The sequence below is a fragment of the Rhodnius prolixus genome, unplaced genomic scaffold (genome assembly GCF_049639745.1).
Source record: "Rhodnius prolixus isolate KJV_2025 unplaced genomic scaffold, Rpr scaffold_11, whole genome shotgun sequence".
Classification (NCBI taxonomy): Eukaryota; Metazoa; Arthropoda; class Insecta; order Hemiptera; family Reduviidae; genus Rhodnius; species Rhodnius prolixus.
In genome coordinates this window covers 7,345,778-7,371,861 of record NW_027411625.1, presented here as the reverse complement: position 1 = coordinate 7,371,861, position 26,084 = coordinate 7,345,778, and the positions used below count along the sequence as shown (strand labels likewise).

The window sequence follows — 26,084 nt, the reverse complement described above, 5'->3', positions numbered from 1 at the left end:
TTTCAATTATATTTGCATATTGGGCAGCAAATATAGCAATCTGTATAATTTATTATATGGTTTTATAATAGATACAGTCATTAAAATTTAACAGAATATATTATTAACATTTTAACGGGTAATGTTTAAAAACTTAGATTTTAGAATTGAAATATTTATGGAAAATTCATTTGAATGTCGTAGAATAATACCGATGCCAATGAAAGAAAAAAAAATCAAGGGTTGAGATTTAGCGGATCTTAACGGGAGATAGTTGACGGAAAATATATATCATCAGGATAATAGGCGGCCAATCGCTTGGCCCTTGAAAAGGTCTCTAACCCTAAAAGAGCCCCTAAACCTTTTAACGTCATTAAAAAATTATTCGTACATGAATGGATGTGTCGCAGGAGTAAGGGCGCAACCACCAGGCCAGAGGGTGCGAACGTTTATCCAGTAGATACTCGCCCAAATTTACTGTGGTAATTTTTCAAAGCTAAGTGGCCATCTGATGATTGCTTCTGTCTGGTTATTGCAGATTGAAGGATGCACTTGGAAAGAAGTTTGGGAGAGTTGAGACGTAAGGTTTCCTTTAAAACTGCCGTTACATTGTATTTAACGTGTAAAATATTGTAGCAACTATTTTTTTTTCCAGCACATATTCCAATAAAATTTAATTACATAAATTGCGGTGAGAGATAATTATGTGAGTGTGCTGTCCAGATTTAGTATGAAATTTTTGTGTGCTGTCAACTCAGATTCTTTCACTTTAGGGATTACTTTCAAGAAAATTAATTCTGGATTCAAGAAAATTAAGTCTGGAAGATCTGGATCTTGAACCCCCCACAATTTGTTTTTTTTATAGTATACCTGCATATATCAAAGACCATTAACAGTTAGTATAAGAATTAAACATTTAAAGAACAGTTCTTCTAATACATTTTCTTGAGAATTGTATTTAAAAACGTTTGCGTTTTTAGACATTTGGTTTTATTAATTTTAGTAAATACAACACTGTTTGTTACCAGCTGGTCGTTGCTATTATTCTTAGTTTGAGAACTTAGTGTTAGCATTAGTGAGTGTAGTTAGCGTAGAATCAGTGGCAGGGCACTTTTTTCTGTAATGGAAAAATGTTTTTTTAAAAATTCGTTTATCTATGTTTTGAATAAGTTTTAAAAGTGAAAAATATATTAAAATGACTATCCTGTCCAAGAAGAAAAATATTCAAGGAAAACAAGAGGTTGATACTGCAGAACCTCAACATTCTAATTCACATAATTTACCGATACCATTGGGGGCTTCGCTTAACCAGGTATATGAATTGTAATTTTTAAATAGTGGTTAACGTATGAACATATGTATTGATTTTTTATTAGATGTTTAAATTATATTATTTGTAATGATTATTTATTTCAGCATTGCTATGGATTAGTAAATGTAATCTGTGGAAAAAATATTGACATTTCATTATTAGAACAGTTTATGAGAGATTACTCTATTTGTGTGATTAGTAATTGTTTTGTATATATTTCAATAGTTGATTTTTTATTGCTAATTTGGACACTTTTGCTCTTCATATATGGTACATGGATACATACGTACAAAAATATGTCTATATATGCGGGCTTGCAGTTCGTTTGAGCCCTTATTGACTTTACTTGTATAGTTTTGTCTACACATTGTTTACTTCACTACATCAGTTTGTTTCATTGAAACTGCTGAATATGTTGGTTGTGTAGTTATTAGTAAAAATGTGGAGTCAGCAAGTGCTGTGCGATATGGTAACGTAAGTGAAGACAAAATAAGTACACCAAACTGATAAATACCTCTATCGACGGATGAAACCGGTCCGGTGTTGGTCTAGTGGTCATGAAAGTGGCTTTGTAAGTGTTAGTTCGAATCCCGCGTATGACTACTTTTTATATTTTAGGAAAAATTGTTTCTAGTAAATTTTGTGCTCCCGCCCCCGCCCATGATTCCTAATTGGTAGTTGTACTTGAGCCCCGTCTGGAAAAATAGGCGGGTAAAGTTTTCTTTACCTTTGGATGTGCTGCTTTTATTAAATCGTTATTTAAATATCATTCAAATTCTGACTACTGTCTTGTTTTATATTTTATTGGTTCAATTTGGCTTTAGCATTCAAAATTTGAGAGATCCTTAGAACGTTCTTAGAAAAAAGTGTTTCGTAGCTGTAACATCCAGGAAAGGGTTGTTCCAATCCCTAAAGAACTAGTCAGTACACTACGCAAAGTTGGCTAGTGCTTTGTATTAGAAGGGTGGTTCCACCCAAAAAGGGGAAGGTACGCAGGCAATGCAAAATGCCCATTGTTCCCCTGGCCAGTGGTTTAGTCGTAACCATTTTTTGATTATAAATTATTTTTATTTAATTGTTTATTTTTTCTTCGTATCTATTTTTATTTCACTTACAGATCGGCAATTCCGTGAGAGAAGAACGTTTAGGATCACCACAAATATGGCCAGTGAATGGCCGTGAAGAGATCCATTCTCCTCATCACTCATTTGAAGAATTTGATTCAATTGAATCTGGACCCAGCCATAGCAAACGACGACATAAAGCTTCACCTCTAAGGTTTGATAGTAAAATGTAAAATAATATACAATAATTGACTGATTGGTGTAAAGCCGTATATAGCATTTTTAGTCAAATTTCAACTTTTTTCAACAAATTCAAGCACTTTTTCGGTACGATGAAACGCATAAACTTCTCTAGCAACTTTAACTACAAAATCATTAACTTCAATGAGTAAAAAGTCAATGCAAAAAACTGCCGCTATTTGATCTAACATTGTTTAGTTGTTCTGGTTATTATTTAGTTCCTCTACTTCCCTTGCATCGCCTCTTCCTTGTAGCTCGTAGCTGAAACGAAATGTTATTTTTCAAAGCTTTTCAAGGAAAATACTTCAATGTACTCAATTCTGTTGTTTAAAATTAAGGCCAAATGTAGTGCGAGACGGAAACATAAGTTAAGTCAAAATCTACTTTGCTAAACTGATTAAACTGCTTTTGATGATGGATTCGAAACCGGTCAGGAATACGATAAACATGCGAGCGGTGATGGATAAAGTCAACGATACTATCAAGCAATGAGGATCTAACCACATTTGCAAAATTATTATAACAGAATTGAGGGACGGGATTAGCTGAGTGGTTAGCAATACGGGTTCGAATCCAGCTGCTGGCCCTTACATTTTCTTTTCCTAGGAGCTTCTTACGGCTAACTGTCCACTGATAAACAGTGTTGTCTGGAACGAGAGAACACTGTACGGAGGCCGGCAGTGCCAATAACAGATGTTGTCGCTCTTTAAATAAATAGATAAATAAATAAAAAAGCCAAAGATTGAATTTGTTTAATATGGGAGTGTAACTGTTTTCATTACCGTTAAATTTATAACCTGAACAATTTACGTTAATTAACAAATTTAGTTAGTATATTTCTGGATGCTGATTGTTAACATTAGGTGGTAGCCAGATTTATTTTCGTCTAGCATTTCATTTTTTGTTAAAAAAAAAAGTTAATATGTTATACAAAAGAAAATCTACTTATAAAGTAATTCTAAAAGCGCTCTTTTGATGAATGCCGATAAGATATGGCTTTATTGCAAATAAAAATGACCTTTAAATATTTATTAGTTTAGAGAATGATATTACTATAAACAAAACAAAAATCAAATAAAGATTAGCGAATGGTAATCTTGATGGAAATGGAGGAACGAAAATAAAGTATTACTTGTTTTAATACTCATATTTTTACTATAAATGATTATTTTAATTAACAAGTTCCTAGGGAATCCTATATATTTTAATATAAATATTGGCAGAGCCTATATTTATATGTAGTGGCGCTCACAGGATGCTTTAGGGTTGGCTCTCATCTCTCAATAAATAAAATAATAAATTTTTCTATTGTAGTAATCAATTTACTATCAGTCGATCTATTTGGTCCGCTATTATTATTACGATGTATTAAGTTGTGTGCTTGCACGTAGCAACAAGCCCTGATTATGATTATTTTTAAATAAACAATTGTTTGGTGAAGAAGTGTTCTTTCTTTTTCTATAAACAATATAAATATATATATATGTATATATATACTACAGTTTTTCAAAAGTGGGATAAGCCCTCAAGTTTGAAGTTGTTACAAGAAAAATTGTCAAGTGTTAGTTTTAGGAATGTTATAAATTATTCAGGACTAGAGTTTTATTTTGAATATAGATTCGTGTTTTTTCTTATGACTGTTATGTTTTTTGTTTATTCATCTATAATATTTTCTTGATTAAGTTTTTATCTTTTCTTGATAAAAGTATGACTTGTTTTAATACTCATATTTTTACTATAAAGGATTATTTTAATTAACAAGTTCCTAGGGAATCCTATATTCTTCTTTCTAAAAGAATTCTTCTTTTATTTTCTTGATTTTATTATTTAGTCTAAAATACGAGGTGTGGCTATTAAATAACGAGACTATTCCTATAAAACATTTTATTTTAAATTTTTACATATTTAGTTATTATACCTTCAATATACACCCCTTCCCTATCCCTATAACGCTCCATGCGGATTTACCATTGTTCGGAACAGTGCTGGAAGTCTTTTTCTGTGAGCTCCTGCTCGACGCGTGCCGCTTTTTCTTTTACAGCTTCAACAGACTGAAATCGTGTTCCTTTTAATGCAGATTTGATTTTGGGGAACAGATAAAAGTACGAGGGGGTACCCAAAAAAAACCGGAATTATTTTTTAAAAGCTATTTATTTACAAATTTTTTACAGAACAACCTTATCCCCTTCAAAATACTCTCCATTACAACTAATACATTTGTTCCACCGGTGCTTTCACTGTTCGAAACATTTTTTGTAGTCATCTTTAGAAATGGCTGACAGCTCCTTCTTCGTTTTTTTCTTGACCTCTTCAATGTTGTCAAATCGGTGACCTTTCATGCCCTTTTTCATGCGTGGAAATAAGAAAAAGTCGCACGGAGCCAGGTCAGGCGAGTAAGGTGCGTGGGGCAGCGGAACCATGCCATTTTTAGCCAAAAACTGTGTAACAGAGATGGCTGTGTGTGCAGGTGCATTGTCGTGGTGGAAGAACCAGTCTCCTGTTTGCCACAAATCGGGTCTTTTTTGGCGAACACTATTGCGCAATCTTTTCAAAACTTCCAAATACAAGGTTTGATTGACGGTCTGACCTGGGGGGACAAACTCTGAATGGACTACGCCTTTGGCATCAAAAAAGCAAATCAGCATTGTTTTGATGTTTGACTTGACTTGACGACATTTTTAAACCGAGTAAACCACTCGTATACTTGAGTTTTTCCCATAGCGTCATCTTTGTAAGCTGTTTTCAACATTAAAACACTTTCAGCAGCATTTTTGCCGAGTAGAAAACAAAATTTCAGAGCTGCACGTTGTTCACTTAAACTTGCCATCATAAAAAACGAAAAAAGAACAAAACAGCGCTGGTAAAAACAGTCACTGCAGATGAACAGAACAAGCCAGGCAGACAACACAGGCAGGACTGAACTGGCAAGGAATTGCGCTATACACGTCTAGCGGCAGAAATGCGTACTACATAAGCTCCATGCGCGGCAACGCAATTCCGGTTATTTTTGGGTACCCCCTCGTAACATGGGGCCAGGTCAGGCGGATGGCCTAAAACTGGGATGTTGTACTTGGCTAGAAACGTCTTGACAGATGCAGTGTGAGCAGGCGCGTTGTCTTGATGGAGAACCCATGACTTGTTCTTTCACAAATCGGGTCTTTTTTTCCTTACCCTTGCATGGAGTTAAGCAAGTACCTCACGGTAGTAATGTTGATTAATTATAATCGATATTTTCATCCGTTTTGGACGTGGAAGGGCAACCTGGGCGGTCATCATCTCCGACGTCTTCTCGGCCATCTTGGAAACGCTTGAACCACTCAAAAACTCGCGCACGTGATTAACATAAACTTCTTTTAATAGAAGATAAGTTTCAGTATCGGTTTTACCAAGTTTCATGTGAAATTTCACGACAATTCGTTGCTCTACTACATGTGTAGTATCATGTTTTCGGCAAAACGAAACTAACACCTCTTACACAAACGACGGTTCCGGTCAGACAGATTTCTCTACAAACACGTGAGACGCTGCAATCTAAAGAGAAGGCTTTATGCTGCACAGCTGTCGGTCGTTAGGATTTTGCGCATGCATAGTTCTTCTGTAGCAACATCAGTCTCGTTATTTAATAGCCACACCTCGTAAAAACTAAAAATTATAAAATGAATGAAGATAACTAAATTACTGATTTGAACACTGCAAGTAGGTACTTTAAATATTTCTTTATTAAGAGAGGAACTTAGAAAAATATAGTTTAAAAAAAACTTAAAATAAAAATTATTTGGGGCTTCTTACTGCTCATTGTCCAGCGATGGACAGCGTGGTTTCTAACGAAATAACACTGTCCGGAGGTTGACAGTGCACTGAAAAAAGCTCTGGGCGCCAATAACCTCAGATGTTGTCATGCCTTAAATCGTAAAAGAAAGAATGATTTGGTTATCCTTTAAGTTGCAGTTATTTTTGACCAATCTAGAATTGTTTGAAGGTGATAAAGTTCATGGAAGTGATGTTAATGTAATTGAAGGAGTTATCGTGGAAATCGAAAAGATTAAAGATGATAGTGATGTAGCTTGCAGCTAGAGGGGTACGAATGGTAACAATGAGGTGAAGCAAGACAAAGTTTCATTCACTTCTAAGAATGTAGAAGAATTTTAAGAATCTGTGGAAGAATAAGTAAGGTATTCCAAAGAAAATGCATTATTATTTAAATGGAGTGGTCTAAAAATTAATATTTGCTACAAAAAGTCATAGGCAGGACTGGCCTTAAAGTTTAATAATAGTGAATAAGCTTTAGCAAACTGGATAAGCTTTAAAGAAGTATTGACCGAATTATCAAAAAAGTCTATCGTGCGGAAGTCCATGAAAACTTAGCTGTTAGGAAATTGGAGTATACAGAAATGTTTGAGTGTTATGTTGAAATGAGCTCTGTCCATAACTCTTATTGATGATTCCTCATTGATGCATTATATTATAAGTGGAATTCCTGATTTTCCTCAAAATAAGATAATTTTGTATGGAGCTAGGAACTTGAAGGAATTCAAGAAAAGCTTGCTGTGGATGAAAAAGTGAAGGTGTCAAGGTGGAAAAGAAGAAGAAATTTGTTGTAAAACAACAGCTTATTCAAAATTGTGGCAATGCTGGGCATAAAGCAATAGATTGCAGGAAACCCAAAAGAGAAAAAGGAAGTTGTTATATGTGGTTCATATAATATAACAGAAGATCGACACCTCTAGCAAAGCCAATTAGTTTTATTGAGGGAACTGTTGACAGTTACATTTTTGAGGTATCCATCCCATTCTTATATTTTTCTGTTTCAGCTATTTTAGATTCTGGAAACCGATTCTCATTACTAAGGGTGTTCTATGTCCCCTAATTCAATTGTGGGAGTCTAATTTAAAATTACAAGGAGTCAGCAGATCTGAGGTTCAGATTCTTGGTAAATTAGAGACTTTGTAATATTGTACAATGTATTGCGGTTAAGGTAAGGTTCTTCGTGGTACCCGAAAATACAAAAAACTAGGATTGCTTTGATACTAACGAACAATTTTGTTTAACTTTTGGTAAGCAAGTTATCGTACAAAATGAATGTATTGTTCAGAAATATTGTGATACTGTAAAATTATGGTAAATGTAAATCCTAAACTTATTTCGCCAGTTAATCCTGAAACAAGTTTAGAACTTGAAATTATGATTAAACCTTTCCATGAACTTTTTTGTTTTAACCCCATTAGGTTATTTTTCAGTGATAGAAAAGCTGTCAGGGAAATTATTAATGATTTACTTTTTAGGGAATTAATCAGGCCAGCATGGCACAGTATTGCAGCCCTTTGGTATTAGTTCGGAAGAAATGCGGTAAATTAAGAATGGCTGTAGATTACAGAGTGTTAAATAAAATAACAATGAGAGACCATTTCCCAATCCCCCATATTGGTGATCTTGTGGACTCGTTAGAAGGTAAAACATTTTTTTCTCGTTTAGACCTAAAAGATGGTTTCGCCATATCAAGTTAAAAGTTTAATACTGTTTACTTCGTTCACCACATTCATGCGTCAGTTCGAATGTACTCGAATGCCCTTCGGCCAATTCGTAAAAGATTTTAACGAGCACCCCAATTTTATGTATTTATTCCGCTAAGTCGGAAACGGAATTGCTCTAAGATGCTAGTTCTTTTTGGTTGATACAGAAGCAAAGAGACGGCTAATTTCATCCGGTGGCTTATTGTAGTAAAAGAGCAAATTAGATAAATCGAAATGTCACAGTTACGAGTTGGAGGCGTTAGCAATTATATATTCACTGGGTGTAATACAGGATATTCCGTTCAAAATAGTATTAAATTAGCCTTCGAAAGAAAAGAGGTAAATCGCGGATTCTCAGAGGTCGTAGTCCTACGGAATTATGATTACTAGTTGGAACGTTGCATAGGAAATCGTATGAAGCAAGCAGACGTGCTTAGTCGGCTATTTAACGTTTTGATTATAGCTGAAAACAATTTAGAAAGGAATTTAACAGTATCGCAAGATTTGGACGAACATATTGTTCGGACAAAAAGTAAATTACAGATATAAGAAGATAAGAACTTTGAACTCAGTAATGGGTTATTATATCGCAAAAACAGTAACAAATTATTATTTTATGTTCCTATGTCGATGTCGAATATATAAGGAAGGTATGAGTCATCAGAGTATAAATAAAACAATAGAATATGTGTAGCGCACTTAATGCTTTCCGGACGTGACAAACAAAATTAAAAAGTTTATATATATATAAGTAATGGTCTCAAATGAATTACACATTCATTGACAGCAAGTCATGTAGCAGGACGGTTGCATAGTAAAGTAAGTAATGCCTAATTTTTTTTTTTTCACGCGGGCTTTGCGTCCAACTACCAAATCAGGTGTCGAGGACGTAAGCGATTAGCAAACATACTTTACTACCAAGTTCTCATAATAAACGTTAAATAAAATCCAATGTCTAGACCGGGAATAGAACCCAGTGACACAATACATATTAGCTTTGCAGGTCTCGCCTTTAACCGCTCGGCTACTGTGGCACCTCGGTCCATAGTACAGATTAAGGTGATGTGCCTTTTCAATGTATACACATAGAAAAATGTATGGACTATAGAAAAATTCAGCCTTAGGTGTAAATATATTTTTGAAATTATTTATGGTCTTACTAAATTTGTTAAATTATATGCGTGCACCAGCGAGCTCAAGAGAAGTTATCAAACGCCTAAAAAATTATTTTAAATGTTACAGTGAGCCAAGTAAAATTATTTCTGGTCGTGGATCGGGATTTAATTCTTATGCATTTAGTATATTTGTAAAGGAATTAAATATTCAGTATTCTTTAATCGCTACAAGTACCCCTCTTGCGAATGGCCAGTTTGAGCGAATAAATCGCTCTTTGACCCCTGTTTTCTCAAAACTATCTGCTGATCTTAATAAATAGGATATAGTCCTTTCTGATGTGGAATTTGCCATAAATAGTAGCATTAATAGAACCATTGGTTGCACTCCGGCAAAATTGTTATTTGGGGTAGGCCAAAACGTTCATTTATAGATGATTACAAATGGTCTTAACTAATGATCGAGGCAATCGCGATTACAGCAACTCAGACGAAAAGCTATTAATAAGCTAGTAATTGCTATCTATTGCTATTTAAAATTTATTGCGATCACCAACATAAACAACCTACCAAATATAAAATTAGTTATTATGTTTAGGTTATGGTTAGAAATGTCAACGTTACCCCTAGGAAAACTAGAAACTTCTCCCCAAATATCGAGGGCCATATGTAATTAAGAGAGTATTGAACAGCGATAGATATGTCATTACGGACCGTCAGGATCATCATCTAACTCTAATCCCTTATGAAGGGGTACAGTCCCCTGAAAATATGAAGAAGTTATTTTCGAATAGTTATATACTGCAATTAAACTCAAACAGTTTCTAATGGATTATATTTGTGGTACTTAGATTGACGATAATTATTTTTACAGTCCACGTTTATAAAATGATGTCATTTTTTAATAAGCCATCTTATTTTATATTATGATTCATATTTATAATGTATATAAAGTCTTTTTCAATCCTGGCCTCGTATTAGGTTTTGTAAATGTATTTTATTATAAAATAAAACGTCTGCGTTTTATTAGGATAAAAGCTTTTATTAATAGCGCTCGTCATTGAGGGCAACCATATGATGAAATTAGTCGAACTATTTGGTCCGTCATGATGATGATAATAATAATTATTATTATATCTTATGTGAGCTTGCATGAAGCAAAAAGCTCTGATTATGATTATTTTTTAATTTACATTTATTTTGTTAAGATGTGTTCGTGTTTTAAACAATATTATATATATTTTACACTAATAAAATGTAATTCTAATTCAAGAATAAATGGCTTAACTCTACAACTGGAATAAAAATATGATTTCAAGTGTTGCACTGATTCTAAATATAAATCTCAATTCTTAAAATTGGACGAAAGTTGAGATTAGTGCAATACTGTGGAAATGACTAAATTGCCTACCCGCCGCAATTTGGGACGACTATTAGTGCACCTTTTCTGACTTGTCTATTTTCTTACTTATGGTTCGTTGAGAAAATGTTTCTGAAAACGTGTAGCTTTAGGTCAGTTTTCGTAGGTTTCTAGATTTATTTAGACACTACACCTCGTATTAGCGCTGAAAACCCAATCTCTCATCTCTTCTACTGTCTTGAAGCCTTCCGAGAACCTCATTTAGTCAAAAGTTGAATGTAATTATTTATTGAAATTAATTTTTTGCTAATGGTGCCAAAATTGTTTTGTAAACATATTCTTAGAAACGGTCTCATTATAAAAGTAATTAGGTTGTATTCTAAATTAAATGAATAATTTTAAAATGAAAAAGTAAATGCACAAACATGTCACATCAGCTCTAAAAAGAAGTAATGAATGTACCTCCTATTTTATGCATATCCTTATAAATAATTTTCACTACCCAAATAATAATTTTATTGAAAATTTATTTTACGCTATTTCTGTCCTTACACGAGTAAAGACGTTGAAACGTTTCTCGTGTAATGTGTAAAAATATTATTGGTACTCTAATCAAATTGAACTTACGACTGAACAAGATGAACTTGTTAATCAACTTCTCTATCCACGCATAATTTTTGGTCATTCTTTTATCAAATACTTTATCAAATAATTTTTCATTAAAAAAAATCATCTTTTCAATTATTTTTATAATTCAAGTAATTGTATCTTTCGTTTGGTTGAAAAAAAAAGCTTTACAGAATTTCATCCTATCGTTTTCCAATTGAGAAATCCCTTATTTTTCATGCAATTTTCTGTATTAATTAAAATTCTGATTACGTTTCAAATATTCCACAAAAATCTAACATCAAATTTTGATTGTTATATTGAATAACAATACATTTTTGTAATCAAGTACTCAGTGTGTAACCTCCGCCATAGACGTAAACGTTACTTTCAAACGCGCTCGAATTGAATTCCAATTCCTACACTGAGAAAGTATTGAAAGTCTCAAGATGGGTAAAAAGAATCGTAATAATCGTTATCATAATCAAAAAGAAAACAACTTCAAAGATGAGTAAGCTTATCATTAATATTTTCAATTTCTGTCTTGCATCACCCCTCCAATTTTTGTTCAAGTCTTTCTCTTTGCACTTGTATAATTTTTTTTTTTTTCGAAGGACAAGTCGAGGTAAACTTCAGCACCATAGGGAGAGAGTTAATTCTGGTTCTCCAAGCCACTGCGCGGGAACGTCCAGCCCAATAGCTGGGCCATCTAGCTCCGACCATGTTGGATATAACAGCGGCGACGAATACGATAATTCATATAAGTCCAAAAGAACAGAGGCACAATGGATCGAGGTACTTTGTTCAAATGACTTTTTTTTATGTATATATTTCTACCTTTCTTTTTAAATGTGTGAAGGAAATTGGAATATTTTATACGTAAAATTACTTTTTTATTTAAGTCTCTGTTCAAATTGTAGTTCATCATACACATTATTAATTACGTTAATTTTGTTTCTTATATGCACTACTCAGTGATAGTAGGCTACAACCTAACTTTTGTAGCCTTTAGTTTGTTGTATTTATGTTTTAAAGTTAATTTTTGTTACTGTTTTTATTGTGAATAAATACTTTATTGTTGTTATTATTATTATTAAATACAGGAGGATAAGCTTTTTGAAAAGAAGATGCGCAAAAGAGGATTTTTGGTTAAGAAAATGGGCGAAGACGGAGCTTGCCTATTTCGAGCGGTCGCTGATCAGGTCTACGGTGACCAGGAAATGCATGGTGTCGTCCGTAAACACTGCATGGATTATATTGTAAGCGTTAATTTCTGTTTTAATAAACTGATATTAATTTAAATGAATAAATAATTTGGCACTTTTCTGTTTATTTCAGGCACTTAACAGTGATTATTTTAAGCAATACGTTACAGAAGATTTTAACACATACGTCAATAGGAAAAGATTAGATTGCACTCATGGCAACCACATTGAAATGCAGGCTATAAGCGAACTATACAATCGCACCATTGAAGTTTTTTGCTACGGCAAAGGTAAAAATTATTGTATATTGAACCCTTTCATGCATTTATGACATTTGAAAAAAAAATTGTTTATTTCATGCCAAGTTGAAATTTGCTATGCCCAGCACAGTACTTTAAATTAATCATATATTCACAGCTTTTCATTTATTTAAATTTAATTGAAATTATGATTGTATAATTGCAAGGCAAATGAAGGAAAAAATTCGTTATTGTGTTAATATTAAATTTGATGTTATTGTTACGTTCCCTACAAAGAGAAGTTGAAGCTAATATTTTAAAGCACTCACCATCTGCTACTTTAATTTTCTGGTAGGCAACTCAAAATCTTGTTGATATGGTTTAATCTGAATGGACTGTAAAATTTGTGTACCTTTTAAGATGATTTAAAGCTGGAGTCTCGAACGGAACCTCTGCTATGCCTGAATTTTACGAACATTTCAAGATATTAATTTTTTCAGATCCTATCAATATTTTTCACGGAGTTCATAAGTCTGATAATGAACCCATAAGACTGTCCTACCAACGGAATAGCCATTACAACAGCATTGTAGATCCACATAAGGCTACAATAGGAGTCGGCTTGGGTCTTCCATCATTCAGTCCTGGTGCAGCCGATAAATCCTTAATGAATGATGCTATTCGCCAGAGCGAAGAGCTCCATTTAGAGCAGGTAAGTATTTATTTACTTTTTTCTCGAATTGCGATTATGACGAATTTGAGTTTTTACTTTTATAAAGTCAATGCGATAAAGAAAATTAAAGAAAAAGGTAAACAAAAGGAAAGTTTATTAGAAAATAGAATTAAAAGAAAATTACAACATAAAATGAAAGTAAAATAGCTATTTTCAAAAAATAAAAGGAAAAACAGTACTGCCACAATGTAGACGATTTCTGTTGGAGACCTCTCCAAGCTGGCCAAGTCCCGTGGTAGCCCAGAGATTACCGCGGTCACTCTTACATGATGTCAACCTCGTCAGTGCCACAGGCCAAATTGACCCAATTGTTTTTAAGTGATATAAATTCTCAAGATGAGAGAAAAATTAATAACATTTTAAAAAATTTGAATAACTTTTTTTTGAATTTTTAATTTCTTACTAGCTGAATCAGGCCACGCTTAGTCTGGTTAAGTGGATCTATTCCGGACGACGCAAGATCTAAGGCTAGTCATTCTGAGATCGAATTGTCAGAATCAATCTAATAAGAAACGTTTTACCAGTTTCTCATGGCGCATCTAAGAAGAATATTTCTCCAGTCGCGTTATTGACAGTTTGCAATCTTTGGTCGTAAATGCCTTTTTGCTCAAGCGTTAGCTGAGGAATATTTGATTGCAGATACGACAAAAGATCACCCGTGTTGTAATTTTGTTCACGTCGAAATTCTACAACAAACGAAGCAACAGCAGATCGATTCGGTAATAGAATTTCCGAATGATTGAGAACTTTTTTCGCGATTTCTAAGCACAAATCTTCCATCATTATCAACGCTTCGCTGTAGATTTCAGCTGTAAAATCCATGTTCATATTTGAATTTTTCTTGCGTATTCGGACATATCTTCAGCCACGTGCGATTTTTATTCTCATAAAACTTTGTTGAAGATGAAGGAGAGTGGGCGGTCAATATGATTGCAAACAATGGTGGTGGCGAGTTGCATTAATTTAAACATCCCAGTGTCAGTCGTTCTCCAACAAATTCAGTGCTTGACATGAATTGCGGAAAGTAGTATGTGGTAATGCCATTGACAATTCTCAATTGAAAGATGTTGGACCGGGCACATTTACCAACAGCATGCTAAGAAAGAAGCATTCATCTTGATTGGGATGCACAGTATACAGTCTGCCTATCGTAGTTTATTTAAATATCTCAGATTGTCCGTCGACTCGCATTTCTCGTTTGCGTCGTTCAAATGATTTTCTACTCGCATTTCATGTGTAATACGTAGGCCCTTCCGAATACAGCAGTGTTTTCGCAAACGCATCATTTAGACATAACGTGAAGAAACGTTACAGCCGATGGATTCAAGGCACATTGAAATCTATGAACATTCAATTTAACAGTGAAATCGGAAACATTGAAAAGGAATCGTAAAATATTTAGTATGGCGTTTGTTGTTTTTACGTCAAATAGATAACGCTGGTGTTTTCATTTCAAAATTTCAAAGCATCGGTGAAGAACTTTCGGAGATTTAAGATTTTGAAAAAACGAACATTTACATTTTTATTGTTGTATAGATTATTTTCGCGTACCAACTGATCCTCTGTATATCCCGTACTCTTGGTGTGGAATAGTAGATCAGTTAGTTTAGGAGTACTGAACTTAGTAAAAATTTAATGTTATAACAACTATTCAAACATATAAGAACTCGTTCAGGGGAAATTATTAATTATTGTACTGAACTTAGTAAAAATTTAATGTTATAACAACTATTCAAACATATAAGAACTCGTTCAGGGGAAATTATTAATTATTATCGCACTGAGAAAGAAAAACACGAATAGCAGGAAACACGTGTTTGTATTTGATTTGTGTTTTGACGCTACGTCTGATACTGTTTCCGGGTTTAGTATTGTTATTGTCTTTATTGCATGTTACAGCATTCACGATTTTAAAAGAATTTTAAACCTCTTACATGTAGTATCTTTATAATTACTTTTAGGTGAAACATTTTCTACAAAAATTAGGAAAACTTTACAGTGTACTTTTCTTTAGCAATTTTCCCGAAAACTACCCTAACGTTGTATTTAAACATTAAGTGCTAATTTTATAAAAGTACAATAAAATATCTTTTATTCTTAAAGATATTTCCAGAAAATTTGATTGAAAGAGTATGTTGTCCTGTATGATGGTAGTAAGTTCTTAAATTATATCCACCGCTTAAAATTTTTCAGTTAAAATTATAAAAATTGTAGTAAGAAAGTGTTATTTGAGTGTTCACTGCAGATTGTTTTATTTTTATTTTATTTATTTGTCCAGGCCATGTTAGAAGATAAATTAAGAGCTACTGATTGGGAAGCCACCAATGAAGCCATTGAAGAACAGGTGGCGCGAGATAGTTACTTGCAATTTTTGCGAGATAATGAAAAACGAGAAAAAGCCATGGTAATGTGCATTATTGGTTTTTTTACTTTTTTGTTACATATAATTAAAAAAGAATACTGAGACAAATTAAATGGGGCTTCGGTATTTTGAGTTTCTGGAATCCCGATCACAGAATGAAGTGAAGTTATCTTTGGATCGTGCCTCGGATAGCAGTGAAAAATAGATGCTCACTGACCGTTGCACAGAAGCTTATCTTTTCGGACAAGTAGGCGGTCTATATCTATGTACCTGCAAGGAAAAGTATCGAATATGTTAGCAAAATTTTGATTGCTGCTGGATAAGCGGCTTGGAAGCTAGAGAGCCAATACGAGGGTCGTTTGAAAAGTCCGTGCAAAAATAAAAACTACTTAATTTTTTGGGGTAAACCTTTTTTATTTTTCAACATAGTCTCCGTCTCCTTTTAGGCTTATACACTTCGTCCAACGCTGCTCTAGTTTGTTGATCCCTTCCGAATAATAGGATTTGTCCAAGTCTGAAAAATAGCCATTCGTTTCTGCAGTCACCTCCTCGTTTGAATAAAATCTTTTTCCCGCCAGCCATTTCTTCATATTGGGGAACAAATAGTAGTCCGAGGGAGCCAAGTCTGGAGAATAGGAGGGATGTGAAACGAGTTGGAACCCTATTTCCATTAATTTTGCGACCACAACTGCTGAGGTGTGAGCTGGTGCGTTGTCGTGATGGAAAAGGACTTTTTTGTGGGCCAATCGTGGGCGTTTTTCTTGCAGCTCGGTTTTCAAACGGTCCAATAACGATGAATAATATGCACCTGTAATAGTTTTACCCTTTTCCAGATAGTCGATGAGGATTATTCCTTGCGAATCCCAAAAGACAGTCGCCATAATCTTTCCGGCCGAAGGAACGGTCTTCGCCTTTTTTGGCGCAGATTCCCCCTTGGTAACCCATTGCTTAGATTGTTCTTTGGTCTCAGGAGTGTAGTGATGTATCCATGTTTCATCCACAGTGACGAAACGACGCTTAAAGTCCTGCGGATTCTTCTGGAACAGCTGCAAAACCGTCCTTGCAACACTTCACACGATTTCGTTTTTGGTCAAGCGTGAGCAATTGCGGCACCCATCTTGCGGATAGCTTTGTCATGTCCAAATGTTGATGCAAAATATTATGTACCCGTTCATTCAAGATGCCCACAGCACTAGCAATCTCACGCATCTTCACTCTTCTGTCATCCATCACCATATCATGGATTTTATTAATGATTTCTGGAGTAGTAACCTCAACAGGGCGTCCAGAACGTTCAGCGTCACTTGTGCCCATATGGCCACTCCGAAAATTTTGAAACCACTTATAAACTGTTCTAATCGAAGGTGCAGAGCCACCATAATGTTTATCAAGCTTCTCTTTAGTCTCCTGAGGCGTTTTGCCTTTCATAAAGTAGTGTTTAATCAACACACGAAATTCTTTTTCGTTCATTTTTTGAAAATCACTCGACTTCCTCGATTCAAACGAATGCCAAACACAAAGAAATAGACCGATCTGGCTGAAACTTGGTGTGTGTTCTTCCAAGAGATGCTACTAACTAAACATAACCTCGATACGCGCCAGTGGTGCTATCTCTCTGACTTTGCACGGACTTTTCAAACGACCCTCGTACATTTGTGGTCGTGTGATACAAAAGCACGAGTGAGCCATGAAGCCAAACAGGAACTTCTGACGAAATTTTAAAGATCGGATTTTAAGTCCTTGGTAGCAATGTTTAGGTGTGGAAGATTGTTATGGTTGGGTCATCTGGAGGGAGCGGAGGATTGAGAGTGAAAAATTCCCGTAAGGCATATTTGACCATACATCCATACCATTATTTAATTATATATTTGTTTTCCTGTAATAAACTAGAGACTATAAGTGAACTATGACTCAGCAATCCTCTTGAAACTTAACAAATCATAAAAAATAGTGATGCTAAGTAGAATGAAATTACTATATTATCCGACTTAACATTGCGAATGCAACCATTTGTTGTCACAAGGTTAATATAAGGGCCAAATCCAAAATTCAACCATAGCTATTATAATTTTCTCGGAATATAGGAGGATTATGTCATTCTTAATTCTAGTCAAGGCAAGGAGGGAAGCTGTTCCTTTATAGGTGTTTGTAAACTTTGGATAACAATCATTATGACTCCGCAATCTTCTTTTTGTTTTAATTTTTCTTATTGTAAGTTTAACATGTGAATGGATGTAGTAAAATATTAATTTTTATTTATTCGTGTTTAATTGTATTAATTTGTTTAATTAGAGAAGAGTGCAGTAAAGTGGATAGAAATAGTCAGTAAATGTTAATAAATATTAAAGACTTTCTTTTTTAATTCCGGAAGTAATGTGCTAAAATGATTATTTTGACTCATTGATTAATTAATTATTTAGTTAATATTGTGCACTTTTAACAGTGGTGTGAATATTAGAATATTTAATATTCGATACCTACCTGACACCTACCTTCAATCGAGTAACCCAATTCTTCAGTTTTATAGCAAACACACTTGCCATCTAGAATATTCTTTATGTTACAGAACTATCAACGGTGCTTCATGAACTCGTTTTCACTCTATTTTTCATTTTCTACTGTTAACATGTCGTAGTTTTAAAATATACCTATATATTTGTTAACTTATAGAAGGAAGAAACCGGAACTTCAAGTACCCACCATCAAGACCATAATATTGAAAAAGTAAATTCTATACCCACCAATACGTCTACCCCAAAATCTTGCGAAGAGAATAAAAACACTAGCAGGCCAATAGAATCTGGTGGGATTTTCAGCTTCTTACCGCCACAGATGTTTGGTATGAAATTAGTGATTATTTGCGTATTAAATAGTTACTTTTCTTTTATATATAGTAATTTTTATAAACCTTTTATGCGCATAAAAGCAGCAAAAAGTATTTATTTTTAGTGAATTTGGTATGAAATTAAAACCAATTTTTAATGAGGGCTGGAAAAATACATCAATAGATCGACCTATATTATTGATGTTTTGACATTTTAAAATTATTGACACCTTTAGTTGCCAGTGTATCATTAAACAATTAGAAAAAATAATAATAATAATTTGATCTTTGAATACAATATGTATCACCTTTTTTCTCTTCTTAGTGGAGCAATAAGTCTGCTTTGTTATGGGAATTTCTCATTTTTCTTTTTTCCCTGTCTCTGAAAAAAGTTCATGGTCAACACAATTTCTAATTATACATGTAATACACTTAAGGGGAATAGCCCAGAAGTAACGCAAAATAAATTTAATTAATTTAAAATAAGATAAATTTTTTTTTTGGTTTATTAGAACTTTATTTAATTAGGTTTTATTTTATTTATTAATTACTTTATCATTTATCAGAACTTTAAAGTAAGGCAGTAAAGATAGTTCCAAAATCCAACTTCGGATATCTTAATTATATTCCATGAAGTAAACCCGCTTCTTTTCTCTCAACTACCAATGTTGTTTTAGCTCTACAGGCCGATCGACCTGTGCTATTGATAGTTTGTATAATTTGTTGCAACTGAAAAGTGATTAGTCCATTATTGTCACGTTTAGGACTATATACCCCAAAATCTTCATTTTGCAAAATAGTTTAGTGAGATTGTGGTTAATTATGATCCGCATCATAATAATATGGAATTATTTTATTATCTTCAGCACCTCAAACTAAGTTTATTGATTTATTTATTGATGTGATACTGTTTTCCGGATTTGTTTTAATATTTGTCTTTTTCGTATTATTGATGCTTGAATGGATAAATATGATGCATTCTCTGTATTTGATCACCATGATTTCTTTTCAGGATTAAGCGAGTGGGAAGATGCTGGAATTTTGGCCCAAGTTTTGGCTGAATCTCAACAAGAATATTTGGACAATTTGAAGAAAATGAATAAATCACGAAGTAATTGTGGCACAGACGATGACCATGAGCAACCATCAACTTCTAGATAACTAGCGTATTCATTGTCTGCTCCTAACAGTAGGACACCAAATCCGTGAGCAGACATTAGACCTATGTGCCTCACATGAGAAACCTTTTTCGCTATTTGAAGCATTTTTGTTCAAATGATAAATCTTATTTTGAAACAAATATTTTTAAAGAAAATGTTTTGCCCAAAAATGAATGTATTTAAATTTTCCTAAAACTTTCCAAGAGTTCAAAATTTCCAAAACAAAATTATGTACATTTTAAAATTATTATAATGTAGTAAAGAATTGGTAATCATTGCAAATTCAAAGAAAACAAAGCTAAATAGAATCATGACAAAAAATTGTAATATAGTATAGTTTATTAGCCAATTGTAAAAAGAAAAGGGGTGCGATATTTGCTGGCGAACTGTTCATCAGAGTGGTGCATCCAAAAAACATGCCATGCCGTTGAGCGGCCAACTGCTCCATTCTTGATTTATTAAATTTGCTATTATTTTCGGATAATTGTTTAAAAGTTGCCAAATTCATTTAAAAATTTATTCAAAGCTATTGTATTTTTTTATTTTATTTATGTTATTCTGGATTAGGAAACCAAAATAAAAAATTTAAAACATAATTTCACAAAAGAACTAGAACAGTTTATTTTTGCGTTTACAATAACAGTGAAAAAGAATTCTTATATATCATTACCGTTTGTCTATCAGCTGATCAGGATTTAGGAGTTGCAATACTGTTAGTGTAGCGAACTAGCAAGGGTTCCTCACAACTATAATTTAATCTTATTTTTTCACTTTCTTGTTTTTTTAATTTGTTCACAGGTAATTAGTGTTTTGCATGCCAATCACAAACTATTTCGACCACAACTCTAACGTATCTCTAAAGCCACCACCGGTGGAGTCTCCAGAATGTAAGGGCTTCACTGTCATGGCATATTACCCTTATACCTAAAAATATAATAATACCTAAAATACCTAAAAAAAAAAAAAAAATTATAGCAGTAAAATTTCATTTTTAAGAGTTCTACTGCTTCTTCTTAAAGCAATTATTAAGTCAAGTAGTTTACATCTACAGAATTAATACTTGTTTTTTTTTTAAATTCACTTTTTTATTTTCAGCACAACCATGCCATCCATCTGCTGCAGATTTTTATCAGCATTCACTACTGATTCTAGGTACGTGATAAGACTACCTCTCTTAGGTTGCAGTATGACTTAATTCTAGTCTCGATCGGTTTTAAGATATAGAATGTGAAGCCTGAATCTTCCCTGGGAGAGGAAAACACTCCGAGTTTAGGCTCAAAGCTCCATCGCACCCTAGATCCCGACTTCTCACTAACTATAAGGGTTGGCCAACAGAAACTACACTGGAAAAGGCGTAACGTTGAAAAACATCCAACTTTGACAAATTTTCTCTTTAAAAATTTTCCTTAAAAAAAATAGGTCGTACCCTCGTAAGTGAATTTAATAGCTTTCAAGAAGAAAGTTGCCAAAAATTAGTAAACACGGCTTTTCAAAAGTTGTTTTTTGTTACCTTTTTGTAAACAACGTAACGCCTTAACGAGTGGACCGATTTTCATGAATGAGGTGTTATTTGATTCGGAATTTCATCTAGATGTGCTTTACATGTAGTAGGAGTTAGCCACACGTATATAAGGCCCCTCTCAAACTATTATTACTAAAATCTATATATTTTCGCACAATTTTGATAAAATTTGGGAGGATAAATTAACCTTTTTATCCTCGAAGGCTTCATTTCGATTAATATTAATTAAAATGCCGTCCTACTCAAACACCAACTAAGAGGAAGTATTGCAATCGTTTTAAACTATCGACACGTGAACCGATTTTAATGAATGAGGTGTTATTCAAATTGAAATTTTATGTAGATACAGCTATTGGGGGTTTCGACGCGATACATAGTTCCGGAGGGAGATTAGCCCCAAGTAAGTGAGACCCCCCTATAAAATAATGCTAAACATTGCTGTAAATTTTCACCCGATTTAGATAAAGTTTGACTGGAAGAAGTGTTGAAATCGTGTCGTATTCGCAATTTAATTTCTGTTTGCTTTTTAGAGAGAAGTATTGTGAATGCAGTTTATTTTCATTTATTCCTTAAGAGGAAGTACTGCATTCGAGTTTTATTTCTCATACAAAATTACTGTTTACATACAAATACCTTCCATTTGTATCCGAAACTTTTTCCCCCAAAAATTGTTTTTACGGAGTTCTTTAGAACAGCAACTCTAAGCATTATTTTAAAATATCTCTAGTGCTAGTTCCGCCACTACATCACATCAAGTTATAATGAAAGTATTGCTTATTTCAAATGTTAAGAAAATCTGTAAGCCATATGAGCAACTTTTAAAAACATAATTAACATAATAAATTTAACTTTTAATGTTTTTGATTTTTTTTGGAAAACGGCATTATCGATTATTTTTAAATGATAAAGAATTATTTATCCATTACTTTCATTTGAACGTATATAAAAAAATCGATTGGATTTATTATTCTGATGTCAGATGTGTGTGTGGTCGTCTAGAACCCAAAGTTAATAAAAACATATCTCCTATCTCGGCATAAACAGCCTAACTAATCTCGATATACAAATATTTATTTATAATTAGATACATAATTTTTTCCAGTCAAGTAACACAGACTACAAAAAATTATCCAAACGGGAATCTTATCGAAAACATACAGTTTAAAAAGTTAAGTGTAGGGGTTGATTAATCGACAAGATACACAAATCAACCAGTAACTGTCATTTCATTCATCAGTTCGTAATTTCAGCCAGGTAGAAACGATCGAAAAAGCTTGTGAGTCTTATTCAAATTTTATAACAATTGAAGTAGGGAAGGGATTAGCTATGCGTTTAGCGTATTAGATCCCCTTGCGGAGATCCCGGGTTTGAATCCAACTGTTGACTCTTGTATTTTTATTTCGTATAAGCTTCTTACAGCGCACTGTCCGGTGGCCTGCCGGACTGCCGTGCACTGAAGAAAACTCCGGGTGAGAATAACTTTAGATGTTGACGCCCCTTAAATAATTTAAAAGAAAAAAAGAATTATGTAAGTACTTATACAGCAATACATTTACATTGATATTGTTTGTTTAGAATGTAACTATTAGATACCTCAGACTCTTGAACTGGCCATTTTTACCTATATTTGTTCAGTGAAATGTAGACCCAATTAATTTTGATCGATTGTAATAGGTGTTCATGAATATTCATGAACAGGGTTCTAATAAAATGCTAATAAAAAAATAATTATTATGACGTTAATTCATCGTCTTTGGTGACTGATTCATTAATCCAAAAGGAAGATAGAATAATGCAAATATCAGTATTTATATTTTAATTTTTGCCGAGTTTTACACTGAGGGTCTAGGTCTTTTATCTTCAGGGCTTTTGGTATTGACAATTCTAATAGTTTACAACGTAAAAAAATATTGTAATTGTCAATAACGTAAGCCCTGAATATGACCTAGTCCCTCGGTCGAAAGCTCGGCAAAAATAAAAATAAAAATCACAGAATTTGGCATTTTTCTTTCTTCCTTCTGGCATTAATTATTTTAAAAAAAAAATAATCATAAAATAGTGGTTACACCAATATACATTATCGATATACATATATATATTTTTTTGTACACTGATTTTAGTAAGTGCAAGTTTAGTGCAACAGTAGGAAGTAAACATAAATCTGTTCAAGTTCATTCTTCGATTAAATTGATTGTTAGTTCATTTCTTGTAGTTGTGTTAAAAATAATATATAATTAATCTAGTTTGTTAATATTGAATTTTAATATAGTTTTCACCAATTATATTCTTAATCTAGATCATCTCCCCAGAATGTTGTATATACGTAAATAAAATTAGAGATATGTATATTTTTAGTATTGCAATTATCATTAAAGTACTTTACTTACTAAATTATTTGATTATAAAACATATACTCAGTTAAAGGGACTAAATTTAATTATAGTTTACAATTGAATTATTATTACAAGTAGTAATTTATTTATTATTAACTGTGTGCAGTTTGTGCACTCGTATTCTTCTGTAAGGCGAATTCAAGACTAAAATTTTGTTTTAACTCCATAATTCAAATTTCGACAGTGCTATTTTATTTTTGCGTGTGTATGTGATATTATTTAGAATAAAGGGCATAATCAAGATTAATCAGAAGGATAATTTGGGTTAGATTTAAAATAATGTGCCTATTTATGAAGTTGGTAACGCACATTTTACCATATTTTTAACAAAAAAAATGTTATGAACCAAATGTCCAGCATAAGGGTCTATGACATCTATTAATTTTTAAACAATATCAATACTTGAATGATATAGTCGTTATAAAGTTTTAATATGACACATCGAACTAAATCGAGTTGTGGCTGAAATTACTAGATGATGAATGAAATGTTAGTACGTTCTTGCTGATTTGTGTAGTTTTTGTCGCTTAATCAACTCTTATACTTTTAAATTGTAATTTTTTATTAAGGAGTATATATTCATATATATATTTGCATGAGAAGAGTTAGAGTTAAATGATCATCCATCACCTACCATCTCCCACAATATCACACATTGAGCTGTGTTTCAAATTAAGCCTTTTCAAGTGTGCTTTGGTTAGATAGAAGTTTAAGTTCAATCGCATTATCATTGCGAAGAAATCCAGTAACCTTAACAAAACAAATGTTTGGGGTGCTTTATTTGATTTCTCAGTATTTCTTACCTTTCCTTTCAATGGATTACATTACTTGGCATTGTCGTGTATTAGCAGTATGCCTGGCAACTCAAAAATCAGACAAAAATGTGTCTGGTGAACCAATCACTAGATACGCTAGTACCTTTGATGTAAGTAGTTATTGAAGTGGGAAAAATTGAAATAAATATTAAAACACTGAAATTACTGAAATTTAAAGCCAAGTACAGAAGGGAACCTCAAAATTGCACCGATTAGTAATAATGATTATAACAGAAAATTTAGTTTAACTGTCATTTGAATCTAATTTAACAGTGAAGCTACTTCTTTCATGGAGATTCAAATTACTTTTGTAAAATTTCCTAAAACCTAGAGCTAAGTCCTATGTCGAAAACTTGGCAGTTAAACAAAATCAAAAAATGTGTCTGAATTTGGCAATGATCTTTCTTCCCTATGGATTAATGAGTCAGTCCTCCCAAAAAAATGAACAAAACTTTTATGTTAAAATGTAGTTTACTTTTGGCAAAATAGAATGAAAGAATAAATGAAGTAGTCTAGCGGTTGGTTAATCATTTCTCGTAGATGACCATCTTTTTAGGTAGTGGTATGTTTCATTTTTTCAAAATACTATTGAGATGGTTAAATTATAGTGTCGATTTCTGATGGAAGATTTGATCGAAGCTAATGAAATCATTCATTAACTTCCTTTACTAAGTTAAATATTTATTACATTATTTGGAGAGTCGTTTATTAAGATGGTTTTGTGGAAATTTATTTACCATTTTTGGTCCAATTGAATAATCGTTCTCAGCTAGTTCAGCTAATCGGTCATTAGTGTAAAGTAACCGCCTCAGAAATCCGATTCGTCAAAACTTTTGCCGGTGCAATAGGCGTCAGTGTTATCTGAAAGAATGTTATTAAATTCTAATGGTAGTGCTAGAATCTAAAATCTACCCTAGTAGGTTTTAGGTTTAATATCTGTGATATCAAATGATGGTATAAAAATTCACTGGGCTTGAGTGTTTACCATTAAATCGAAATCATGAAAAAAAATATAATGTCGGAGGATAGATGTCTCAAAGTTTACACTGCATACTTAAGATGTTGGAAGTGAAAGTTATGCCACCAAGAATGTGTGAGGTTAAGCTTGTTCGACTCTGTTGTATCTCTTTTCTATTGCTAACCAAGACCTCACATCCATTTTCTGATAAGTTGGCTTAACAGTTAACCGAAAAATGTTTGACTACTTAATGTAGTCATCACTAGAAGAACGTAACTGTAGTTAACTGATTGCTAAGCATAGAGTCTATTTCCAGTCCTAGCCAAGCATTAACATTAGTGGTAAGAGGTATTTTATTAAAACAGAGTAAAGGAAATTGCAAGAGAAATCGTTATGATTTTCTGAAATTGAAATACAGAATAATTTGTAAACTATTCGCAACTTGGTTTAATTAAAGATCTACATTATATAAATATACATATAAATAGTTTCCCCAGTGTATTCTGTTAAGAACTTTGTGATCTATATGTGAAATTTTGTAAATTATTTGAACTTCAGATTTGCAGATTTTCAAAATGGTGGGTAGGAATATTTTAGATTAATAATTTAGTGAAACCGAGTTTATTGCAAAAGAATAAAAGATATTTATTGGTTTGTTTGATCAACTTTTAAACTTTTTATCATATTTTC

The 26,084-nt window shown here is 33.0% G+C and overlaps 1 protein-coding gene across 1 annotated transcript; it reads left to right on the top strand.

Moving 5' to 3' along the window:
• Positions 1 to 1,019: 1,019 nt before the first annotated feature.
• Duba (Deubiquitinating enzyme A) lies at positions 1,020 to 25,971 on the top strand. Its single transcript, XM_074138014.1, has 10 exons — positions 1,020 to 1,291; positions 2,409 to 2,569; positions 11,798 to 11,978; positions 12,287 to 12,442; positions 12,522 to 12,678; positions 13,128 to 13,339; positions 15,639 to 15,764; positions 18,393 to 18,561; positions 19,559 to 20,593; positions 20,802 to 25,971. Exons 1-9 carry the CDS (start codon positions 1,175 to 1,177, stop codon positions 19,705 to 19,707), a joined length of 1,428 nt encoding a protein of 475 aa, XP_073994115.1. The 5' UTR covers positions 1,020 to 1,174; the 3' UTR covers positions 19,708 to 20,593; positions 20,802 to 25,971.
• The last annotated feature ends 113 nt before the right edge of the window (positions 25,972 to 26,084 follow it).

Excerpts from the sequence above, each read along its gene's own strand:
- Duba (XM_074138014.1), top strand. The coding sequence starts at position 1,175 with ATGACTATCCTGTCCAAGAAGAAAAATATTCAAGGAAAACAAGAGGTT. Across the intron at positions 1,292-2,408 it reads TGGGGGCTTCGCTTAACCAG|ATCGGCAATTCCGTGAGAGA; the intron begins GTATATGAATTG and ends TTTCACTTACAG. Across the intron at positions 12,443-12,521 it reads AACACTGCATGGATTATATT|GCACTTAACAGTGATTATTT; the intron begins GTAAGCGTTAAT and ends TGTTTATTTCAG.